The sequence below is a fragment of the Vulpes vulpes genome, chromosome 12 (assembly GCF_048418805.1).
Source record: "Vulpes vulpes isolate BD-2025 chromosome 12, VulVul3, whole genome shotgun sequence".
Classification (NCBI taxonomy): Eukaryota; Metazoa; Chordata; class Mammalia; order Carnivora; family Canidae; genus Vulpes; species Vulpes vulpes.
The window spans coordinates 183,738,589-183,759,340 of NC_132791.1; the positions used below are offsets into that span (position 1 = coordinate 183,738,589).

Here is a 20,752-nt window from a genome sequence, read left to right on the forward strand (position 1 = left end):
TGGGGCACCTGGGTGGTTTAGTTGGTTAAGTGTCTGACTCTTGATCTCAGATCAGGTCTTGATCTCAGGGTTGCGAGTTTGAGCCCCACATTGGGCTCCATGCTTAAAAAGAAAATAATCAGGCTCCAGTGAAGCTTTATGCATTGCATTAGTATCTCTATCCTCTTCTAGAACTATCCCCATTCCCCATCTTTTGATTTTTCTTGACATTGACTTTATTTTACGGATTTTATTCACTTACTAATGAGAGACAGATCGAGAGAGAGGCAAAGGAAGAAGCAGGCTCAACTCAGGACTCAATCCCAGGACCCTGGGATCACTACCTGAGCTGAAGGCAGATGCTTAACCGACTGAGCCGCCCAGGTGCCTGACATGGACTTTTTCGAAAGTCAGATGAATTGTCGTGAAGAAGCCCTGCAATCTGATTTGTTTCTTTGTCTGCTGTTTCCTATAAACTAGAAGTTGCTTGAGTTCAGGTTTGAGTTGATTAATGAGAACCTTACCCAAGAGTTTCGTATGTATCCTCTAGCATCCGCCAGCAGCTGTGTGATGCCTACTTCTCACTGTTGATGCTTGATCTAGTCCCCTGGTCAGGGCAGTGATAGCAGATTTCTCTGCTGAAAGGACCCTGAAGCACCTTCTCCAGCAGCATCCCCAGAGATGTATGTCATTTCGGGTGCTGAGGTTTGGGCCCTCTACCTCTCCCACTGTTCCCAGAGCACAGTTGGTCACTAGCATGGACCATGGGGCTTGGATCTGGGATCAGCCAGTTAGGAACTATAATGCCGTGATTCCCCGCCTCTGTTTCTTTCTCTGAGGATAAACAAGGATATTAAGTCTGCTCTGGCCACTTCATCCCAGTGAAGGCTCAGATGTGATTGTGGGCAGAGACTTCCAGAGGCTCTTTGCAGATCTGTGGAGGGTTGGCTGACACCAAGTCTGTCCTGAGAGGGCACTGGCTGAGGGCTTTGCATATGCTACCTAATCGTTCAATCCTCCATCCAGCCTTGTGCGGCAGTTGCTACCTTTTATTTTCCCTATATCACAGATGAGGAACCGAGCTTCCGAAATTAAATCAGTCCCAAGACCTCCAGCCAGGGAATAAAGAGGAACCTAAGCAGGTTGGCCCATACTCCTCAGATGGCAGGGGGCGCTGTTGCCTGGACGGAAGAGCCTAGCTCCCACCCTCCCCCCAGAGCCACCAGCCCCCAGTTCCAGGAAGGAGGGGCTTCACCACCCAGTGACCAAGATCTGGCCGCCCCTGGCTTAGGGAGATGAAGTTATCAGCCCATGTTGCCCAGTTTCTTCATATGTAACGTGGGCATAGTTGTGACACTCACTTTGGGACTGCTCTGTGGAGATTTAAAATGGATCCCGACCCATTCCAGGTGATCTTCCAGGCACTCTACCCACTTCCCATAGATGTTCATGTTCCAGAAAGGCAAGATGACTAGCCAGGGCCGCTCAGGCCCAGGGAGCATTCCCAGCCCCCTGTATCCAGCTGTGGGCTTCCCCATGTGTGTACCTCTGCACTGACAACCCCAATCTGTCTAAGGTGTCTGTGGTGTCTGTGTTCAGCTGGGGGTAGGGGGTCATGGGAGAGGTAGGTGTCACTGAGTCATTCAGCTGGCCCTCCTGGCAGCCAGGCCATGGTGGGCAAGGGATATGAAGCTGCTTGTGTCACGCTGGTGTATCAGATAGTCCCCTTGTCAGTATTGACTCATCTGTGCGTGGCCCCTGGCTGTCTGCAGGGACACCATCTGTGAATCCTGGGCTAGTGCCCAGGGTACTTTCTGGAACTCCAGCTGTTATACATGGGTATGAGATAGGGGTGAGGTTTGAGGTCTCTGAAGCCCTCTGTCAGGTGTGTCTGGGTCAGCTATTTCTGGCCTGTGACTTCTCAGGCTTTGGTTACCATGTCTACAAAATGGGAACAACAAATCATAGCTGGTGAAGTTGACCCAGGGATTAGATGACATGTATGAACATGCCCAGCTGTGTTGTGCCCACAGCACAAGGGCCTGATACACAGAAGGTACTAAGTCCAGGTCAGTGAGATGAATAAGTGAATTGAGCCTTTTTATTTATTTTTACTTCTTCCTAAGTAGGCTCCACCCCAGTGTGGGGCTTGAACTCACAACCCCGAGGTCAAGAGTCCCATGCTTTACTGATGGAGCCAGCCAGGTACCCCTGAATGAAATGAACCCTACAACAAAGGAACTGGGGTATGGGGGCTGTTGTGTGAGGAGAGCTGGGGATATACTGAAACCCAACCAAGTTCCCTCTGCAACCCTTTGCTACTAGAGGGAGGGAGAAAGGTATGGGGTCCCACAGAGGAAGGGTGGGTATGGAGGGGAGGGGAAGACTATCTGCATTGCCCCTCTCCTGGGCAGACCACTGTTTTGGAGACCATAGAACACACAGGAAAGAAGAAACAGGACGGGGCCACAGATTCATTCAATCTGTCCCATCCAGGCAGGGATGGTAAAAATGTTCTTACTGAGATCGGACTATATGCCAGACCTGTGCCAACCACTTTGCCTCTGCATTTCATGTTTTTATATTTTATAACAACTCCCATAAAGACATTATCCCTGCTCTGCACAGGAGGACGCTGAGGCTCACCCAAGATAAATGGGCAGAGGTGAAATGGCTAGCAAGTGGCAGAGCTGAGATTTGCAGGCTGGGCTGTCCTAGGTGTGTTCCAGACTCAGTTGCTCCTTCAAGCTCAGCCCAGAGGGCCGGGAGGACCAGGAAGTGGGAGTGGGGATGTCTCAAGGTCATGTCCTGCTCTTGGTTCCTGGGCCCCTGGTTATACCTAGGCTTGTGGTGAGTGTGTCTGGTCTGGTGGGGAGTGCCTGGGGCCTGACTGGCCTGTATGCTTGCAGTTCCCTTGGCAATGAAGAAACATACTGAAGTCAAGAGTTCAGATTACTTGAGGGGAAACCCAGCCCTAATTCCTTGCATGGCTCCCTGCTGGGAAGGGTCGGAGCTCCGCTGCATACCTACCTTCCTGCTGGATGGTCAGGGGTTATTTTCAGTGGCAAGGTCATGGCTGAGGTGGGTAGGAGGGGCTAAAAACAGCTCAGGCCAGGATTCCTGATGGGAAGTGGTTTGCTGGCTCTTGAGACTTGTGTCCTGACAGGAGGCTCAACCCACAACTCCCTTTTGCCACTGGATCTCATCCAGGAAGCTAGAGTCAGTATGGGATTGCCCAGGTCCCCAAGACCCTGGGGCCGCAGAAAGGACACATGTGGACAGGCCACCCCTCAGTTTCTAGCCCTTACCTACCTTGAGGACCTCAAGGCCAGAGGGGCCTGCAGGAACCCCCTCATACTTACCTAGCCAGACCCTCCTCACTCCAAGGCCCTCTCAGATGTTGCCAAGGAAACTGATACAGCAGCCAGAGAACCCCACCCAGGTCTCCATGGCAACCTACAACAGCCCACTAGGATCTCCATTGGTGATGTCACCTGAGCCCTGAATGGGTGCCCCCACCCCCGCCACACTCATCACAATCAAACGTCAGAGTCTGACAGCAGATCCCTGTCACAAAGTACCTCATAGCCTGCCTGCCCCCAATCCTCACACACCCCAGACATGAGCAAGCTGGGCACCCTGACACCAGGAGAGGAGGCGAGACCCAGGAACCTGGAGGCAGAGACACGTCTAGAAACCAAGCTCCCCTATTACATCTCCTCCCCTCTGTGCCGGGGCACCCACCCTAGTTCTAAGGAGCAGGTGAGCTCTGGGCAGTGGGGGCACCAGGTGGTGGCTCATCCTACCCACCAGCCCCAGCCCTGCCCCAGCTATACTCTACACCTATGCTCCTCCTAGATGGGAGTCTAAACTTCCGGGCCCTGCCTGCCTATACCCTGCCCTACAGGCCCAACTGGGGCTAGAGGGAAGGAAAGAGACGTCGAAGACTCTTCAAGGGGCTGAATCCGGCCCTGACTCTGGTCTAGTCCCACCCGTAGCCACTCTTGCTGCCCTCTGACACCTGTCTGCCAGGATTTCCCCAACTTTGGGCAAACTCCAGCCCAGGAGCTGAACCACCAGGAGCAGAAGGGCCAGGGCCAGGTATTTTTAGCAGAGTTGCTGGCAGCTGTCTGGAGGGTGCTGGGAGCTGAGGTGGTCTGAGTTCATGCTCTCCCTTCTCTGGGCTGGTATTCCCTCCCTCAGAAGCAGGGGCGCACCTCCACCTGCAGGACACTGCCAGAGCACCTCCCTTCCGGGACCCCCTCCCCAGACAGCTCCTCGCCTCCAGAGGCTCACGGGGACGGGGACGCTAACGCTCACCCTGACCTCACCCTGACCGGCTCTTAGGTAGAACCTTGTACTTCCCAGGGCAGGCGGGGAGTAGGGGGGCTTGGTGCTGAGGCCTCCAGGCTCAGACTGAGGGTCCTCCGGTTCCAGCTCCCATACGGGTCTGGGGGGGGGGTGTCCGTAGCAGAGGAGGGTGAGGTCTGTCCAGCCGGTGTCGGTGTCGGGGGCTTGCTTGGGCCCAGGCCAGGGCTCGCGGGGAGCAAAGGGCGCGTTCACTGTTAAAGGGCCAGGGCCAACTACCCAGGGGGGCGCTGGCACAGTGGGCGGCGGCTTTCCCCCTTGACCCCCTGTCCAAACCCCTCCCACCCACCGGTCGAGGCAGCTTGGCCCGCCCAGTCCGGTGGGGCGGGTCTCGGTGGGTGCGGGGTCCCGGCGGGGGAGCGGGGATTCCCCGGGGTGGGGGGGCCGACACGTCAGCCCCCGCAGCCGCGGGCACGGGGGCGGGCGCGGGCGCGGGGGCGGGCGCGGGGGCGGGGGCGGGGGCGGGCGGACGCTTAAATAGGCAGCTCGCGAGCGGGACCGCAGCGGACCGAGGAGGCGGCGGCGGCAGCGTCGGGCGTCCCGCGGCTCTGCGAGGGGAGCGCGTCCGGGCCTGGACCCTTCTGGCCGAGCCGGCGCGCAGCGGGTGGGTGAGCGTCCCGGCGGGGGCGGGGGCGGGGGCGGGGGGCAGCGGGGGCGGGCGCCGGGACCCCCGGCCGGGAGGCTGACCGCGGCCCCCTCCCGCCCCCAGACGGCGTCGGGCGCGATGACCCTGAACGGCGGCGGCGGAGGCGGCGGCGGGGGCCGGGAGCGCGAGCGCCGTCGGGGCAGCTCGCCCTGGGGCCCGGCGCCCCCGCTGCACCGCCGGAGCATGCCGGTGGACGAGCGCGACCTGCAGGCGGCGCTGGCTCCGGGCGCCCTGGCGGCGGCGGCCGGGCCCCGCGCCCAGGGCGCGCCCCTCGACTGGCCCGAGGGCTCCTCCGAGTCGCTCAGCTCGGGGGGCAGCGACTCCGACGACAGCGTTTACAAGGTGCTGCTGCTGGGCGCGCCCGGCGTGGGCAAGAGCGCCCTGGCGCGCATCTTCGGCGGTGTAGAGGACGGGCCTGAAGCCGAGGCCGCAGGTGAGCGGCGGAGCATGGTGGGGGGGGGGGGGGGAGGACCGCAGGCGCCACCTGCCGTGGCCTTCTGAGGCACTTTCAGAATCCTGTGTCTGCCTACCCATTTTACAGATGGGGAAACCAAGGGAGAAGGAATTTCTAGCCCTTGGTGTGTGTGTGTGGGGGGGGGGGTGTTGGAAAGGCCAGAGTAGAAGGCCGGGGCCATACCTAAGACAACTCTGTGGGATGGGGATAGGGCATCCCTTCCTGCCAGGGTTGGCAGAACACAGCCAGAGGGAGTTTCTAGAAGAGGCCTAGGTGATCAAGCCTTCCAAAGAATGTGACAGTCACTATTTAACTCAGGCTACCCTGGGGTCCAGGCAGCAGGTGGGCAGGGAACACGGGAGTGGCAACTCCGGACGTCACTAGCTTGGGGAAGAGGTGTCTAGGTGAGGGTCAGGCACACCATGCCCTCTATGCCCCGCTTCCCAGCCCTGTCATTCTGTTCCCGTATAGTGGCCATCAGTGGAGGGAAAGGTTAGGGGGGCTGTGCAGTAGAGTTGGAGGGTGTGGCCAGAACAGGAAACCTGGCGCGGTGCAGGAGGGTGGCTTTTGGCAGCCAGCGGGTAACCTGACTTCTGGTCTCTTGCCTAGGACACACATATGATCGGTCCATCGTGGTGGATGGAGAAGAGGCATCACTCATGGTGTATGACATTTGGGAACAGGTAGGCTGTAGGCTGAGACCCAGGGCAGGGTGGGAGGGGTGACCTGGGGATAAGGGCCTGCTGAGAGTGACAGCCTTGTAGCCTGGGCATGAGAACTGTTGGGTAGATACGCATGTGTATGTCATCCCCAGGACAGCAGCCGCTGGCTCCCTGGTCACTGCATGGCGATGGGGGATGCATACGTCATCGTGTACTCAGTGACGGATAAGGGCAGCTTTGAGAAGGCTTCAGAGTTGCGGGTCCAGCTGCGGCGGGCACGGCAGATGGACGACGTGCCCATTATCCTTGTGGGCAACAAGAGCGACCTGGTGCGCTCTCGAGAGGTCTCCTTGGATGGTGAGCCGGGAGTGGGTCGGAAAGAGGAACATCCTGGCTGGGCTGTGGTCCATTCAATCTTGGCTCAGCTCAAGTCCCTGGGGATCATAAGTGGCTAAAAATGTTCAGGAAGAAAGCTTGAGGGGGAGAGGGGGAAAGCTGCTGCCCTCCCATAGGACTCCCAGAGGGCTGAGAGGGCTGGGGGAAGGATCAGATGCCCTGGGGCAGAGGAAGCTGCTGGGCACGGGGCTGGGCCACCTCAGGGCCCTCTTCTCCTGTGGCCTTTGGTCTGGGCCTCACAGATGAGGGTTGAGGAGAGTGCAGGAAACGGGCCTAGGAGGTCAGAGCATGGATTCAGGGCCAGGGCTAGTGTCAGAGTGTGGGCTTGCTCCTGGGGAGGATCCACTCCTCTTTGGCTGAGCATTCTCCTCTGTGGCCCCCAGAACTGAGTCCCTTAGAGGAACCTAGCGTGACTTGGTGACATTCTCCTCCCAGTTTCACTGGTTATTCATCACAGTATAATATCAAACCATGAAATACTAAGGTGCCCGGCAATTCTCATTCTTTTGTGTTGACTACTGCAGCATTTCCATTTAAGTATAAGACTCCAAATTATTTCAATAAATGAGTTTCCTTTTGTGGGCCTTTGTGAGCTCCTCAGCCACAGACACATTCTGCCGGTTGGGTGACCCAGCAATGCATTGGCTCCTTTGTACGGGAGCTGGGTCTGTGTTTCTGGGGACCACCCAGGGCCCCTGACCCTTCCTTCCCTGGCCCCCAGATTCCTGAGTGGTAGCTGCTGTGGGGTGGCTGGGATTTGAGTGGGCTTCTCACCCACTTGGCTTTTGTTTAACTGGAATGTGTCTGTCCCCACCAGAGGGCCGGGCCTGTGCTGTCGTCTTTGACTGCAAGTTTATTGAGACATCAGCAGCGCTGCACCACAACGTCCAGGCCTTGTTCGAAGGTGTTGTGCGCCAGATACGCCTGCGCAGGGACAGCAAAGAGGCCAATGCACGTCGACAAGCGGGTACCCGACGGCGAGAGAGTCTGGGCAAGAAGGCAAAGCGTTTCTTGGGCCGCATTGTAGCACGCAACAGTCGCAAGATGGCCTTTCGTGCCAAGTCCAAATCCTGCCATGATCTCTCAGTGCTCTAGACTTCACAGGCACATGCTGCGTTGTGCATACAAATGGGCAGATTGGTGGGCTGGCCCAGTCAGCTGCCCTAGGTGCCTCAAGGCTGGCTCAGACTCTGGGCATACTCCACCTCATGGTCACGGACAGACAGACGGTGCTGCCCAGGCTGCTCCCAGTGGCCTTCAAGAACTGGGCCCACAGCGATGCATGTACAGGCCCGTGTGTGTCCCCCAGCAGCAGCCTGAGCCCAGCCCGTGGGGCAGGCCTGTGTGTGCGGACAGGACTCTACCTTTCTCCACACTTGGGGTGTGCATGCTCTGGAGGGAGGCTGTTCAGTGCAGTGGTTATTTGTTTACATGCAAACTTTTGTAATAAAGACTATTTCCTGATAGATAAGGGCTGTTGACTCTGTTTCCTCCCGATAGGGGGCTGTAAGAGCAGGAAGTGTTTCCAAGGTTGAGGGTTGGGGCCTCACTGCCCTACCCTAGCGTGTGGCCTTGACTATCCTAATATTTGGGCTCTGACATAGCCAGCTGGAGCAGAGTGGCAGGTGTGGGTTGTGACCTGATTGGAGATCCCAGCTGCCAGAGGAGACAAGAGCCCCTTCCAGCCCACTATCCAGAGTTTTCTCTTGCCCTGGGGCCTGGCATTGCCCAGCTGATAAAGAGTTCAGGTGCCCCACTGTATGTAAGGGAAACTGAGGCTGTCTGAGGGACGATGCCATGCCCCAAGTCCCATGGCCAAATGAGAACCCCAGGTCTGGCTTCTGGGTTGGTGTCTCCATCCTGCCTCCTCCCGAGGGGCTGGAAAGTTGCTGAGGTGGGGTATTTGTGGAGGACTTCAGAGACTCCCTGGCTGGGAAAGGAGGAGGTGAGTGGCTGGCGCTGGGCTCCTGAGCAAGGGGCCTCATTGTTCCCTCCTCTTGGAGGGGCCAGGCCAGACCATCCCATGCCTAGTACTGGCTCATGTGGTCTTGGTGGGAACAGATCCCTGGAGCCCTCCCTGCCTGGAACAAGAGGCCTTGCCTTTGCGTGGGAATGTGTGCATGTAGCTGGAGGTGGGTCTGTCTCCTCACCACCCACACCACACACAGGTGACTTCTAGGACTTTCCCTACATTGTTTCGGGAATGAGTATCTCCACTTGGCAATGGCAGATGGGGCACTAAAGCAGTTGCCTGAGGTCACACAGGTAGAAGTGGCTGAGAAGGGATTATAAGGGAAAGGAGGGGAACTGAATGGGAAAAATTAGGGAGACAAACCATGAGAGACTCCTGACTCTGGGAAACAAAAGGTTGTGGAAGGGGAGGTGGGTGGGAGGATGGGGTAAATGGGTGATGGGCACTGAGGAGGGCACATGATGGGTTGAGCACTGGGTGTTATACTATATGTTGGCGAATTGAATTTAAATTTTTAAAAATGTGTAAAAAAAAAATGGGGATCCCTGGGTGGCGCAGCAGTTTGGCGCCTGCCTTTGGCCCAGGGCGCGATCCTGGAGACCCCGGGATTGAATCCCACGTCGGGCTCCCAGTGCATGGAGCCTGCTTCTCCCTCTGCCTGTGTCTCTGCCTCTCTCTCTTTCTCTCTCTATCATAAATAAATAAAAATTAAAAAAAAAAAGTGGCTGAGTAGGGACTGGTATATAAGTCTGCTGGTTCCAGAGCCTGGAGGAGCCTGGGGCGAGGCCTGGGATGGTTTCTGAGAAGGTTCTGGGCAAGGGTCCATGCATTTCCTCCCTTGGTTCAATTTATTTATTCCACAGGCCCCTAGGAGCTCTTGCCACGTGGTTAGAACACCAACTGCAGTTGTTCAATGGCAGAAGGTGTCACACCTGTCTTGACTCACCCACATGTCCCCCAGGGCAATGTTAACTGCTCAAAGCTGCTGTCGCTTCCCACTCCCGCCCTGCAACATACTTAGAGGCATGCGGAAGGCGTGGTTTTCTCAGAGCAGGTGAAGGTCCTAAGGCCTGAAGAAGAATCCAGGCCTTCCTGGCTCTGCTACTTATTGGCTGTGTGACCCTGGGCAAGCCACTCAGTATCTCTGTGCCCTAATATGTGACGTGGGGTCAATGCCCCTCCAGAATGGAATTGGGGGAATAATGAAGGCATATGCTTAGAGCAGTGCCAGAGACTCCTGCAGCAGCCCCACAGTGCCCTGCTCCAGGCTGGAGTGCCTGGGGTGCCTGAGTGACACTGAGGTAGGTGCTCGGCTTGCAGCAGACAAGGCTGGAGGCAGCTCAGGGTCCCCTCATCCTCCAGATATGGGGTGGAAAGGACTCAGGGAAGACCATGGGAAACTCCGGGACAAAGCTGCGCTGGCAACGGGATCCCTGACCCTTCCCACACACACCCCTTGCCGTGGACTCCCAGGCCCCAGAAGCTTCTCTGGGCTCCACTTGGCTGCCCTCAGTAAGGGAGGAGCCTCTAGCAAGCCCTGCGATTCCCTCAAGGTCACCTGAGCTGGTTCAATCTTCTCTTCCTTCTCTGAGGCACGAGACGGCCCGTTGTCCCTGCCCTGTCTGTGCCAGCAGCTAGTATGAGCCCTCAGGGGGACTCAGGGGATTTCACGGGCTGCTGTCCCCCCCACTGGTCCCACTGGGGGGTGGTCTGGAGCCCCACATGCCCAGTTCAGGTCATCTTCGTTTATCCTTCAGGTGCAACCACCAGCTCCTTGTTTTTGACCCAGGCAGAAGCTGCCAGGGCCAAGCGAGGGCAAGGTCACTACTGGGTCCCTGAGACCTGTCCTGGAGGGGTCCCAGGCTGATGGGAGAGACAGACAGTGGCAATCTGGTGTCTCTTCTGCTCTGCTAGAGGTAGCACATGGCATGGAGTAGAGCGTATTCCCAGAAAAGAATCCCAAACAAACCTGAGAGCTCAGGGAAGGTTTCCTGGAGAAAGAAATATTTGAGCTGAGTACTGAAGCCTGAGCAGGTGCTCACCAGACAGATGAAAGGAAGGGCCTCCCAGACTAAAGGGACAGAGTGGGCCAAGGTAGAGCTGTGGATGCTGGAACATGGGGGGGGAGAAGCGGGATTGAGTCTGGAACCACAGAATAAGAAATAATGTCCAAGGCCAGAGGGCCAAGAAGTACCCCCTGGGCTGTATAGGAATGGGCGGGGTGCCAGGCCGATGATCTCCCCACCTCCCGGGGCTGGCAGTCACGGATGCTGAGCAGCCCCCAGCTTTCCAAAGTCAATGAGTAACTTGGGGGCTGGGCAGGGCCAGGCCTGCTGCTGTGGGCCCAGTGCTGTTTTCCACTCCTGAGCAAGCGTGGCCGGCCCGCCTACCTGCTCAAGTGTCCGCCCTGCTCTACCCCACCCAGCCGGCCCCAGCGCTCCCTGGAGAAGCAGCCCTCTCGCCCGGCAGCTGGACCACGGGAGCCTGCCCTAGGCACCAGCGGGTGAGGGCGCTCGAGCGGAGGGGTGAGCAGGGCCGAGGCTGGGGTTGGTGGCGGGGGTAGGAAACACCCGGCCCCATCCAGGCCTTGTTCGGGGAAGGAGTCCCAGGAAAGGCTGGAGTGGCCGTCCATGCTCTGCGTGCCCAGTTCCGTGCTGAGTGCTGGAAAACACCAGGATGAGGGCAGGGCTCCTGCCCTGCGGGGACTCCGTGTCTGAAGGATGGCAGTGGGTAGAAAAACAGGCCCCAAGACCCTGAACCATGGGTCCTCTGTTCCAGGAGGAATGGTCCTGTGGTCAAGTCCTGTGTGACCTTGGTCAGGCTTTGCCCTTCAGGCCTTGCCTACAACATGAGGCAACCGCAGGAAGTGACCCTCAGAGTCATCAGGGTCTTTCCAGTTCAAACTTTTGTGATACTCAGGGCTGCTGGGCTATTACCACTTTGGGATCTCTGTAAGAGCTGGGGAAGCTATGTGGGGAAGGAGACAATCAAACTCCCATGGAGATCCCCGTGGGGGCATGAGCCAAAAGGCAGGAGGGCAGGGCCTGGGGGCCTGAGTGGGCCTGGGTGAGGAGCTGCAGGCAGTGGGGAGCCACAGGCTCCTCCAAGGGGAGGAAGAGGCTATTCTGTCATGAGGTCCCTCTGGCTGCTGGTATGGAACAGGCCGAGTCAGGGGAGAAGGGGTGGGAGGGGGTTGGGGACCATGTCCAAATGGGTATGATGGGGAGGGAGCTCTGAGAGTATGGAAGGACAGGGGACAGGAGGAGACCTGGCCCCCTTTCCTATAGTGACAGGTAGTAGGATGTCCAAATGAGGAAGGGACATTTGTACCCTATGGGGACTGGGGAAGTCCTGGCTAGGCTGAGCGGGGATGAAGGGAGGGATGCTCTCCAGGAGGACAGTAACGGGAGGGGCCCCCTGCCCACTGATCCTGGCTGGATCCTTACTGCCATGTCCCTCAGGCCGGTCCTCACCATGATCCCCACCTGGCTGTCGCTGCTTTGCCTCTTCATAGCCCAGGTGAGCTGGGCCCTGCTCATCTGCTTCAGATCCTGGCCTTGGGTGTTGGCATCCTTGTGCCCCATTCCACCTGGACCAGTTGCACTGACCATAGAAGGGACTCATTGTGGTAGGGTGTCCAGAGCTGCCTGTAGGCCTGTTGGGGGATCAGGAGGCCAAAGGCCAGAGGGTGGATGGGCTAAGGGACAGCCAGGCCCATGGAGGGGCCAGAAGTCCACCTGTGACAGGAAGGTAAAGCCTGGAGACAAGGTGAGAATCCTCCCCCAGGTGTTCCCCGAGGCCCAGCCTGCAGACCTGTATGTGGAAGTCCCAGAAAACTATGGTGGAAATTTCCCTTTGTACCTGACCAAGGTGAGCTTAAGAGCTGGGGTGGGGGGGCCTGCCCTCCCCCCAAATTCTACTTCCCCTACCTCTAGCATTTCTATCTCTTTCTTCCTCTGCCTCTCTCTTTATCCTACTTCCCAATCGGTATGTGATATAGTGTAAGTGACTAACAAAATTTCAATTCCAGAAGAAAATAGAGTTTTAATAAACTATTGGTGGTGGGGTTTCGAGCTTTAGAAAGGAGGTTCAGGGAGTACTGGGGAGCATCAGGAACAGGGGAAAGAGCTCTGGCTTTGCATCTTGGGCCTGCTGTTTACTGGCTGTGTGACTTCAGGCAAGCGCTGGCCCTCTCTGAGTTTCAGTTTCCCCCCATTAGGTGGAGGGGCGTCCCCCAGGCCTGGTCCCACTGCCTTTACTTCTTACCTCTGTTCTCCCCCGCAGCTGCCACTGCCCCCTGAGGAGACTGAGGGTGAGATCGTGCTGTCAGGGAACCCAGGCGTGGCCGCCGAGGGCCCCTTTGCTGTGGATCCAGAGTCCGGCTTCTTGCTGGTGACCAGGGCCCTGGACCGAGAGGAGCAAGCGGAGTACCGGCTTCAGGTACGACAGGCCGGATGTGGGGGAGAAGAGTGAGGGCCGGGCAGGGCGCTGACGGGGTTTCCTGCCAGGTCACCCTGGAGACTGAGGATGGACACGTCCTGTGGGGCGCACAGCCTGTGCTTGTGCGTGTGAAGGATGAGAACGACCAGGTGCCCCGCTTCTCTCAGTCCATCTACACCTTTCAGCTGAGCCAGGGCACCAGGCCCGGTGAGTGATGAGAGAACAGGGAGGAAAGAGTGACCGTTGGTGTAAGGACAGGGCAGCCAGGGTCCAAGCTGCCCCCTTCCATTTCTGTCCCATCCCACTGCCCCCCACCCCCCCAGAGTCCTCCAGTCCCATCCACTCTTGGCCTCAGTTTGCTCCTCTACAAAGTGGGGTGAAAAGCTATGGCTCGCCTCCAGAGTCCTGATACAATGATGGGTATGGAAGGTAGTAGCAGGGAGAGATGGGGAGGCGTAGGACTCTCCCTAACCCCTGCATCCCTTATGGTTTGCCCTCTCCACCCACACCAGGCATCCCCTTCCTCTTCCTTGAGGCTTCGGATGAGGATGAGCCAGGTACAGCCAACTCAGATCTCCGATTCTACATCCTGAACCAGGCCCCAGCCTGGCCTTCCCCAGACATGTTCCAGCTGCAGCCTCGGCTGGGGGCTCTGGCACTCAGCCCTGAGGGTGAGCCTGAGCTGGGTGTGATGAGGGGAAAAGGTCAGGGAAAGCTGGGGAAGGCGGCAGGTGAGCTTAGTAGTAGGATGGCTTGGAGCCTGAGAAATGAAGAAGAAAGTGTTTTTTTTTTTTTTTTTTTTAAGATTTTATTTGTTCATGAGAGGCACAGAGACAGAGGCAGAGACAGAGGGAGAAGCAGGCTCCTGGCAGGGAGCCTGATGGTGGGACTCCATCCCAGGACCCCGGGATCATGCCCTGAGCTGAAGGCAGACACTCAACCACTGAGCCACCCAGGTGCCCCCAGGAAAGAGTGTTCTAGGCAGAGAGTGGCAAGGCAAAAGACTTGAACCATGCATGGAGAGAAAAAGTGGTGTGAATGGAATACCTCAGCCCTACGCTCTGGACACCCGAGCCTAAGGAGTGAGGAGAGGAGTGACATGAGGGGCTGTAGCCTATGATGTTGCTGGGAGACCTTTGGGCTGATTGTAAGATCAGCCTGGATCTGGGATGAGACCCAGATCTGGGAGTTCAGACCAGAGGCACAGGATGGGGGTGGAAAGAAAAGCTAACCATACGTCCACCCGCCCAGTCAGCCCTTCACCCACCTACCACCCAAACACATACACACCCCATCTATTCAAATATCTATCCAAACTAGCCCATCCACACACCCAACTCCCTATCCACATACCTAGTCAACCATCCATTCATCCAGCTGATCATCTACTCATCTACCCATCCACGCATGTACCCCCCACCCTCATCCTAGTCATCTGGTCCACCAACCATTCATTGTGTAGATAGATATGGAAATGACTTTGCAAACGTTCAAGTCCTGCTTGGGTGCTCACTGTGGTGCTAAAAGTCCTTCTCACCCTTGGTCCAAGAGAGTATCCTGAACACCTGCCACACGTTTGGCTTGGTTATTTGGTGCCTTGTTGAGAAGGAAGCCCTGGACTCCTGCTCAGCTGACCACTCTGCCCCTTCTAGGAAGCACCAGCCTAGACCGGGCTGCAGGAGGGCCCTACCAGCTGTTGGTGCAGGTCAAGGACATGGGTGACCAGGCTTCGGGCCACCAGGCCACAGCCACCGTACATGTCTCCATAGTGGAAAACACATGGGTGCCCCTAGATCCTGTCCACCTGGCAGAGAATCTCAAAGTTCCATACCCACACCACTTCGCCCAGGTGAGTAAGTACCTGTCAGTCGCTGAGTAGCCCCAGGAATGGTACAGCAGGAATCTCAAGATTTGGAGGGTAGGTCTGAGGCCAGCCTGACCTCTGCTCCTCCCCTACCTATGTTCATCCCTCTACTGTCCCCATCAGTTCCCATCATGGAATAGGGTATCCAGGGCCCTGAGACCAGGCCCACAGCCCTTCACCGGCTACCCTCTGGCAAGCGTGGCCCTGGGGCCTGACCTGACCTTGCCCCAGGCTTCCTCAGGGAGAACAGCTGCCACCTCCCTGCTGCCATGGGGATTGTCACCCAGGCTTGGAATGTCTCAGACCTCCTCGAGGAATGCCCTGGGGTCAAGCCCAGCTCAGAGGCTGGAGAGTAAAACAACCTGGTCATTCAGCACTTTGAGCAGGGACCAGGCTTGGACCAGGGCCACCACGGACTTACTACAATAAGTGTCCCAAACAAAGGGGCCCTATCTGGACTCCAGGGACGATAGTAGCTTGCCTGAGGTCCCACAGTAGCAGGGGCCCAGGCTCCCCACCCAGGAATAGAAGAGCTGACATGGGCTGCTCCGGCCCACCTCCTCCCGGGGTGCCCTTGTTCTGTGTCCCACTCCCAGGTCCACTGGAGTGGGGGAGATGTACATTATCACCTGGAAAGCCAACCCCCTGGACCCTTTGATGTGGATGCCGAGGGGAAACTCTACGTGACCGAGGAGCTGGACCGAGAAGCCCAGGCTGAGGTGAGGTGAGGGGGCAGCCAGGAGTGCAGGCTGAGGGAGGCCTGGTCACTGTCCGGTTGGCTTCTGGGGGTATCCCATCCCCCACAGGCACTGAGGCAGTGTAAGGGTACCCGGAAGAGCCGGAGCTGGCCACCAGAAGGGCACCTAGACCCAAGCCAGCCTGGAGCTGCCCGTGGGCTTCATCTGAGGCCCCCCCTGCCCACTTCAGTTCCTGCTCCAGGTGCAGGCTCGGAATGCCCGTGCTGAGGACTACACAGAACCTCTGGAGCTGCGTGTGGTAGTGACAGATGAGAACGACAATGCACCTGTCTGCCCGCTGCGGGACTCCCCTATCAGCGTTCCTGAGCTCAGCCCCCCAGGTGGGCCATGGGCCCGGTCAGGGGATGCGGGAGGGTGGAAGCCCTTACAAACCGTCCCATCTTGCTCCTCTCTGGGATGGGGTCAGCCTCGGGCCCCATTATCAATGTCCCTACCTTCCCACGAGCTCAGGTTTGGTCCAGCACAGAAGAGGAGTGAGGCCTCCAGATTGGGCTGAGGTCCCACCCAGGGGGGTGCTGTCTTTGCAGGCACCGAGGTGACTCAGCTGTTGGCAGAGGACATGGATGCCCCCGGTTCCCCCAATTCCCACGTTGTGTATCAGCTGCTGAGCCCTGAGCCTGAGGAGGGAGCAGAGGGAAGAGCCTTCGAGCTGGACTTCACCTCGGGCAGCGTGACCCTGGGGGATGCCCCCCTCCGAGCTGGCCAGAACATCCTGCTTCGGGTGATGGCTGCTGACCGAGGAGGAGCCGAGGGCAGTAAGTGCCCTGCTGGGGACCCAGGCTCCCTCCATCTCTCAGGCTCCCTCTTTTCAACGTGCCCTCTCCTGCCTCAGGCCTCAGCAGCACATGTGAAGTGGCTGTCACAATCACAGATATCAATGACCATGCCCCCGAGTTCGCCACATCCCAGGTAAGCAGGAACAGGAGAGGACACCTTGGGAGGGCACCGATGAGGGGCTCACGGCCCCTCCCCATCTCTCCAGATTGAGCCTGTAAGCCTCCCTGAGGATGCAGAGCCAGGGACTCTGGTGGCCACGCTCATGGCCACCGATGCCGATCTTGAGCCTGCCTTCCGCCTCATGGACTTTGCCATTGAGGCGGGGGATGTAGAGGGAACCTTCGGCCTGGATTGGGAGCCAAACTCCAGTCACGTCCAACTCCGACTCCTCAAGGTAAGGGGCTGGGAATGGGGGTGGGGGTGGCGCACATATACCCACATTCATGCACAAGTGTGCCATGCCCTGGCCCAAACAGTGACCCAGACCCCATTGGTTCTAGAACCTCAGCTACGAGGCAGCTTCAAGCTACAAGTTGGTGGTGGTGGTTCGAAATGTGGCTGAATTGGTGGGGCCAGGCTCAGGCCCTGGAGCCACAGCCACAGTGACTGTGCTGGTGGAAAGGCTGGTGCTACCCCCCAAGTTGGGCCAGGAGAGCTACGAGGCCAGTGTCCCAGTCAACACCCCAGCTGGCTCCCTCCTGCTGACCATCCAACCCTCAGACCCCATAAGCAGTCCCGTCAGGTGAGCCAGAAGCCCGGCCCTTGCCTGAGCAAGACCTCCCCTGCTCCCAAGGGAGGACCCCAGGGCCTCAGAAGGGACTCACATTATCTATGGTCTGGAATATTCCTCAAACCATAGCTGATGCCAAAGTTGTGACTCCTGAGGGTGAGTCAGAGCTAGATGAGTTGGATAGGGCATGGAGAAGAGTGTTAGGGCTCCATCCAAGCTCAGATGATGCCTCCCATGCTGTCCTGGATGGGCCCCCGTATTTCCTTCCATGACAGGGTCTGTGCCCTGGGGTGATCTGAGACTAGTGGAGTTGAGTCAGGTCCCCCAGGCTCTGATAGATACCCCCCTGCACAGTATCCATGATTCAAGCCCTGTCCCTCGACAAGTCCTTAAAGCTGGGGAGAGAGACTAGGCACCCGGGGCACTGCTGCCCGCCACGAGTCACGGAGAGGATGTGACACTTGAACAGGTCACGTGGCCCTGGGGGGGACATCTCTGAGTAAGACCCCATATATGGTCCCAGTGCCTCCCTGCCCCCCCATCTTCTCTGGGCCTCAGGTTCTCCTTGGTCAATGACTCCGAGGGCTGGCTCTGCATCAAGGAGGTCTCGGGGGAGGTGCACACAGCCCGGCCCCTGCAAGGGGCCCAGCCTGGCGACATGTACACAGTGCTCGTGGAGGCCCAGTATGAAGGTATGGCCAGGCAGGGGTGGGGCTTCTGGAGGCAGAGTAAGCCTCAGGCCGAGGGAGAGGTGGGCAGGGCTGAGCTTTCTTCCCAGGGTCCTTTCTGGCGTCCGCTGCCCCAGGCAGGAAAGAGGAATGAGGGCTGGGGCCAGTGTTGGTCTCTGAGATGCCTGGCCTCTGCTTCCCCTCTCAGGCCACCCTCTTCCCTGGACACTTAATAGTCCTCCGACCTTGCCCCTTAGTCCTGGAGGGCCTCTCAGGCTCCAGACATGGGCTAGGAGCAGAGGCTGTGGGCCAGGAGGTGGAAGGAGTACCAGGGGCTGCGTTATGGCAGGTGAGCCAGGACGTGAGCCCGAGTGGGACACTGAAGCCAGATATGGAGGACTCCGAATGCCACGTTGAATGGATCAAAAGCTGGCCCAGGGGTGGGTATGTCAGAGGCAGGTGTCCGCTCTGGGCTGGGCTGTCCTGTGGTGGACAACAGGCTCGGCAGAGTGAGCTCACCCACAGTCAGGGCATCCCGACATTGTTGGGCCCTGATGCCAGCAGTTGGTTGGGGGGGGGGGCAGTGAGGGCAAGCCTGGCATCCAGAAAGCACAGCAAGGCCCGGCAGCCATTGGGATAGTGAGGGGGGCAAGGCGTCCCTTGAGGCAGAGACAGGGGCCAGGATGCGGATGGGGATGTGGAGGAAGGCCGGGTGGAGCAGGTGGCAGACAGCAGTGGGACCGCGGGCCGGGCGCTAGCTCAGCGCTGCCTCTTCTGCAGATGAGCCGACGCTGAGCACCTCTGCAAGCCTCGTGATCCGCTTTCTGAAGGCCCCTTCTGCCCGGGCCCCAGCTCTGAACCCCGTACCCACCCGCCACCTCTGCACACCCCGCCAGGACCACGGCGTGGTTATCAGCGGACCCAGCGAGGACCCTGACCTGGCTGATGGGCATGGTCCCTACAGCTTTGCCCTTGGTCCCAACCCTACGGTGCAGCGGGACTGGCACCTCCAGGCTCTCAACGGTGTGTAGTGGGGAAGCACCGGAGACCTTGGCCGAAGCAGGACGCGGTGTGACACTCGGAAATGAGATGCCCTTGCACTAGGTGGGGGGGCTGGGGTGTGAGCCGGGCCTAGAGCTTATCCAGGCTAGTGACTGTGGTCCCTGCTTATGGTCCCTCAGGCTCCCACGCCTACCTCACCCTGGCCCTGCACTGGGTGGAGCCACGTGAACATGTAGTGCCAGTAGTTGTCAGCCACAATGCCCGGATGTGGCAGCTCCAGCTCCGAGGTAAGGCCAGGGCTCTGTGTGCCTGCAGTTCCTGGGGGGCCCTTTGGGATGCAGGGGGAGGGGCTGGGTACGCATGCCCACAGGCTCACAGGCTGTACAAATGCCTGTGCGTGCCTGCTCATCTGTGGCCAGGCACCCCGATGCATGTGCACAGAGCCACCCCCACCCCCACATAAATACACATGTGTGCACGAAAACGGATGTTAGCCGGCTGCGGTGGGGCCTCCCAGCAGCTGGAGAGCCTGCCCCCACGGCCTTTATCTTCCTCCCCCGCCCCCAGTGGTAGTGTGTCGCTGCAACGTGGAGGGGCAGTGCATGCGTAAGGTGGGCCGCATGAAGGGCATGCCCACGAAGCTGTCTGCAGTGGGCATCCTCGTGGGCACCTTGATGGCGATAGGTAATGGATGCTGGGCTTGAGGGGGGGCGGGGTGGCCGGAGTTACAGCCTCCAGATGCATGGCTCCCTGTCCCGTGGTGGCCCCCGGGGCTGGAGCAGGAACCCCACAACTCTCCTAGTCATCATCATCATCGATAACAGCATTGACCGTTACGTTATTACACGCTGACTGTGTAATACAGGATTATTGCACTGAATGCTCCTCACAAACCTGAGGTAGTTGTGGCATCTCCCCATTTTCCAGATGAGGTCACTGAGGCTCAGAGAAGTTAAGTGACTTGTCTGAGGCCACACAGCCAGAATGTAGGGGAGCCCAGGTCTTTCCAGCCTAATCCCTTTAGTCCAAGCCTCCCTCTTTATCCCCTTGATTTCTTTAGCCCTCTAGATTTTTCCCTGGCTGGTATTTTTGTTGTTGTTTCTAGTACAATGCTACCATGTGCCTTTCTCTCAGAGTCCATGGGAACAGCTCACTGGCTCCCAGATGACTCCCACTCAAACCGTTCCCCAGAGAAGGGGACTTTGAAGCTTGGGGTGGCCTGGGCAGCTGCAGACCAAACAATCAGGCTTCTTCCGGCACCAGGAGCACAGTCATTTGCAGCCCAGCCGTGGGGATGCTGTCTAGGAAATCTTGATTCCTTGTTAAACGAATACCAATGGCAGGTGATGGACAAGTCTCCTGGCCCCTTCTGAGAGCTGATCCATCCCTTTTGGGCCTCTCAGGCATCTTCCTCATCCTCATCTTCACTCACTTGACCCTGGCAAGGAAGAAGGACCTAGATCAGCCAGTGGACAGCGTGCCCCTGAAGGCGGCAGTGTGAATGGTCCAGGCAGCCCCAGCGGAGAGCTTGGCCTCTACCTCCATCGGAGTCCACTGGGGGAGGGCCCAGCACTGCCCATCAATGGGGCGGGGGGCGGCTAGGACAGATAGAGCCCCTTTACCTGCTCGGGGGTGGAGGCAATGTCACCAGACAAATCTGTAGAGCCTGAACACTGACTTTATGGGCTGCCCATGGGAATCCTCCAAATGGTGACACATTTGTCCAATAATAAAGCCTCAGAGAGCAGGGCCTGGGCTACACCTGTATCTCGGTGTCATGTACGTGTGTGCATCATCCACGTCAATCTTTCCCATCTCCTGCTGCACAGAAAGGGTCTAGGGGATTGAGGGAGAAGCCTGGGTCCCTTGTGAGGAGGGACATGGGGGCAGCATGTCAGCTCTTGGTAAAAACTTGAGGTGGGGGGAAGGTTGGTCATTTCTGTGGGCATTTGGAGCCGGCGGCTGCAGACCCTGGATGGGTCAACCCTGACTAGGTGAAGGTTGAAGACGGCGTCCTTGAGAGTGTATTCTGTGTT

General features: G+C 58.2%; 2 protein-coding genes across 5 annotated transcripts; both read left to right on the forward strand.

Annotated features, from left to right (window-relative positions):
* Nucleotides 1-4,147: 4,147 nt before the first annotated feature.
* Nucleotides 4,148-7,976, forward strand: RRAD (RRAD, Ras related glycolysis inhibitor and calcium channel regulator). Of its 3 annotated transcripts, none has more exons than XM_072731737.1 (5): nt 4,148-4,326; nt 5,057-5,426; nt 6,057-6,130; nt 6,262-6,466; nt 7,323-7,976. In XM_072731737.1, the coding sequence occupies exons 2-5, from the start codon at nt 5,072-5,074 to the stop codon at nt 7,598-7,600; spliced, it is 912 nt and encodes a 303-aa protein (XP_072587838.1). In that variant the 5' UTR covers nt 4,148-4,326; nt 5,057-5,071; the 3' UTR covers nt 7,601-7,976. The 3 variants fall into 3 exon arrangements, with proteins under 3 accessions (XP_072587838.1, XP_072587836.1, XP_072587837.1); XM_072731735.1 differs by lacking the exon at nt 4,148-4,326 and adding an exon at nt 4,797-4,951; XM_072731736.1 differs by lacking the exon at nt 4,148-4,326 and adding an exon at nt 4,812-4,955.
* Nucleotides 7,977-10,788: 2,812 nt separating this feature from the next.
* On the forward strand, nt 10,789-20,483 carry CDH16 (cadherin 16). Of its 2 annotated transcripts, none has more exons than XM_026011442.2 (18): nt 10,789-11,002; nt 11,939-11,996; nt 12,264-12,347; nt 12,762-12,917; nt 12,986-13,124; nt 13,430-13,588; nt 14,570-14,766; nt 15,378-15,500; nt 15,709-15,859; nt 16,067-16,294; nt 16,372-16,448; nt 16,522-16,710; nt 16,817-17,058; nt 17,605-17,738; nt 18,495-18,737; nt 18,896-19,003; nt 19,284-19,400; nt 20,120-20,483. In XM_026011442.2, the coding sequence occupies exons 2-18, from the start codon at nt 11,952-11,954 to the stop codon at nt 20,215-20,217; spliced, it is 2,490 nt and encodes an 829-aa protein (XP_025867227.2). In that variant the 5' UTR covers nt 10,789-11,002; nt 11,939-11,951; the 3' UTR covers nt 20,218-20,483. The 2 variants fall into 2 exon arrangements, with proteins under 2 accessions (XP_025867227.2, XP_025867226.2); XM_026011441.2 differs by having other exon boundaries at nt 10,836-10,980.
* Nucleotides 20,484-20,752: the final 269 nt, after the last annotated feature.

Bases quoted from the DNA above. Each gene is read 5' to 3' on its own strand.
- RRAD (XM_072731737.1), top strand. From the start codon at position 5,072: ATGACCCTGAACGGCGGCGGCGGAGGCGGCGGCGGGGGCCGGGAGCGC. The intron at 5,427-6,056 runs GTGAGCGGCGGA...TCTCTTGCCTAG, and splicing joins GCCTGAAGCCGAGGCCGCAG to GACACACATATGATCGGTCC. The intron at 6,131-6,261 runs GTAGGCTGTAGG...TGTCATCCCCAG, and splicing joins TGTATGACATTTGGGAACAG to GACAGCAGCCGCTGGCTCCC.
- CDH16 (XM_026011442.2), top strand. From the start codon at position 11,952: ATGATCCCCACCTGGCTGTCGCTGCTTTGCCTCTTCATAGCCCAG. The intron at 15,860-16,066 runs GTGGGCCATGGG...CTGTCTTTGCAG, and splicing joins TCCTGAGCTCAGCCCCCCAG to GCACCGAGGTGACTCAGCTG. The intron at 18,738-18,895 runs GTGTGTAGTGGG...ATGGTCCCTCAG, and splicing joins GCACCTCCAGGCTCTCAACG to GCTCCCACGCCTACCTCACC.